The sequence below is a fragment of the Crocuta crocuta genome, unplaced genomic scaffold, assembly GCF_008692635.1.
Source record: "Crocuta crocuta isolate KB4526 unplaced genomic scaffold, BGI_CrCroc_1.0 scaffold755, whole genome shotgun sequence".
NCBI lineage: Eukaryota > Metazoa > Chordata > Mammalia > Carnivora > Hyaenidae > Crocuta > Crocuta crocuta.
In genome coordinates this window covers 515,082-516,306 of record NW_027531305.1, presented here as the reverse complement: position 1 = coordinate 516,306, position 1,225 = coordinate 515,082, and the positions used below count along the sequence as shown (strand labels likewise).

The window sequence follows — 1,225 nt, the reverse complement described above, 5'->3', positions numbered from 1 at the left end:
TCCCTCTCGGACTGGTCAGACTCCACGCCCAGCCCAGCCACGGCCACCGGGCCCGCGGCCACAGCCGCTGGGGCACTGCCCGCCCAGCCGCTGCCCCTTTCCGTCCCAGGCCCCCTAGCTCAGGCCCAGACCCAGCTGGGGCCCCAGCCCGAAGTCACCCCCAAGAGGCAGGTGTTGGCCTGAGCCTTCAGTTCCTGGGTTTTGGGGAGCTGAACAGACATCCTGTGCTGATTCTCTCTGGCTCCCTGCTTCCTTTTTAGACCTTTCCATTCTNCCAGTGGCCCCGCAGGGCTGAGTCTGTGGGCCCGTTCGGCCAAGCGGGATCCCGTGTACCGAGTACACAACCCTGGTGTGTACCAAGTAGGCATCCTTGGGCGCACCCTCCGGGGCAGGGGTTGGGTGAGACTCGGGAGCCTGTTTCCTCCCCCACGTCCCTCACTTCACTGCATTCCAGATGAACTTGTCCTATAGCTTTGCTGAGGGGGAGGGCTCTTCCGGTCCAGAGAGCCCGCCCCAGGTCCCCCCCAACCCTAGAGCCTGGGCCACCTCCCTTGGGGAGCTGGGTGGGGGTGGCTGGTGAGAACGTGAGGACCAGGGGAGATGTGTGCGTGTCACTTAGTCTCCCTCTAAATATGGGACCACAGGAAGGGAATGAGCTTCCTGCTGGCACACCCCCCCCCCCACTCCCCTGGCCCAGCCCTGGGGGGGGCAAAATAGAAGTATTTTTAGGCTATTTTTGTAATGTGGCTTCTGGTCACTATCCCTGTGTAGCTCAATTCCCTTGCGTTGTACAGCCCCCAGTCCCCTCAGCACCTAATAAAGGAATAGTTAACACTCGGTGTCCTTGGTCTGTGGCTTGATAAAGTTGGGGGTCGGTGGGAGTGGTGGGCCTTCTGTATCTCTGGGACCAACTTCAGCCCCCATCCTGGGGTGAACCCATGTAGCTTGCCCTCCCATTCCGGCTTCCTCTCTTGGCAGATGACTCCACTGATTGGATCAGAGGTGGTCACTTGACTTAAGGTGAGCCAATCAGATTCCCTTGCCCCAGTTCTTTAACAGCTATGCGAAGAAAGAGGTCCGTTGTTGGAGCTTCTAAGGCCATGGGCAGATGGAGAAATACGGGTGGCTAGTTTTAGTGGCGGTGGGGGTGGGGGTGGGTAGTGATGAACAAACACAAACAGTAGAAGAATGGAGGTGATCTGCAGAGAAAAATCAGATGAGTGCT

The 1,225-nt window shown here is 58.7% G+C and overlaps 1 protein-coding gene across 1 annotated transcript in view; it reads left to right on the top strand.

Annotated features, from left to right (window-relative positions):
• Positions 1 to 267, top strand: part of NOTCH3 (notch receptor 3) — a 43,999-nt gene extending 43,732 nt beyond the window's left edge. The window contains 1 exon segment of the mRNA XM_077771629.1: positions 1 to 267. This exon segment is cut by the window's left edge and continues 375 nt beyond it. Coding sequence (XP_077627755.1) covers positions 1 to 183 — 183 coding nt within the window. The 3' untranslated portion in view covers positions 184 to 267.
• Positions 268 to 1,225: the final 958 nt, after the last annotated feature.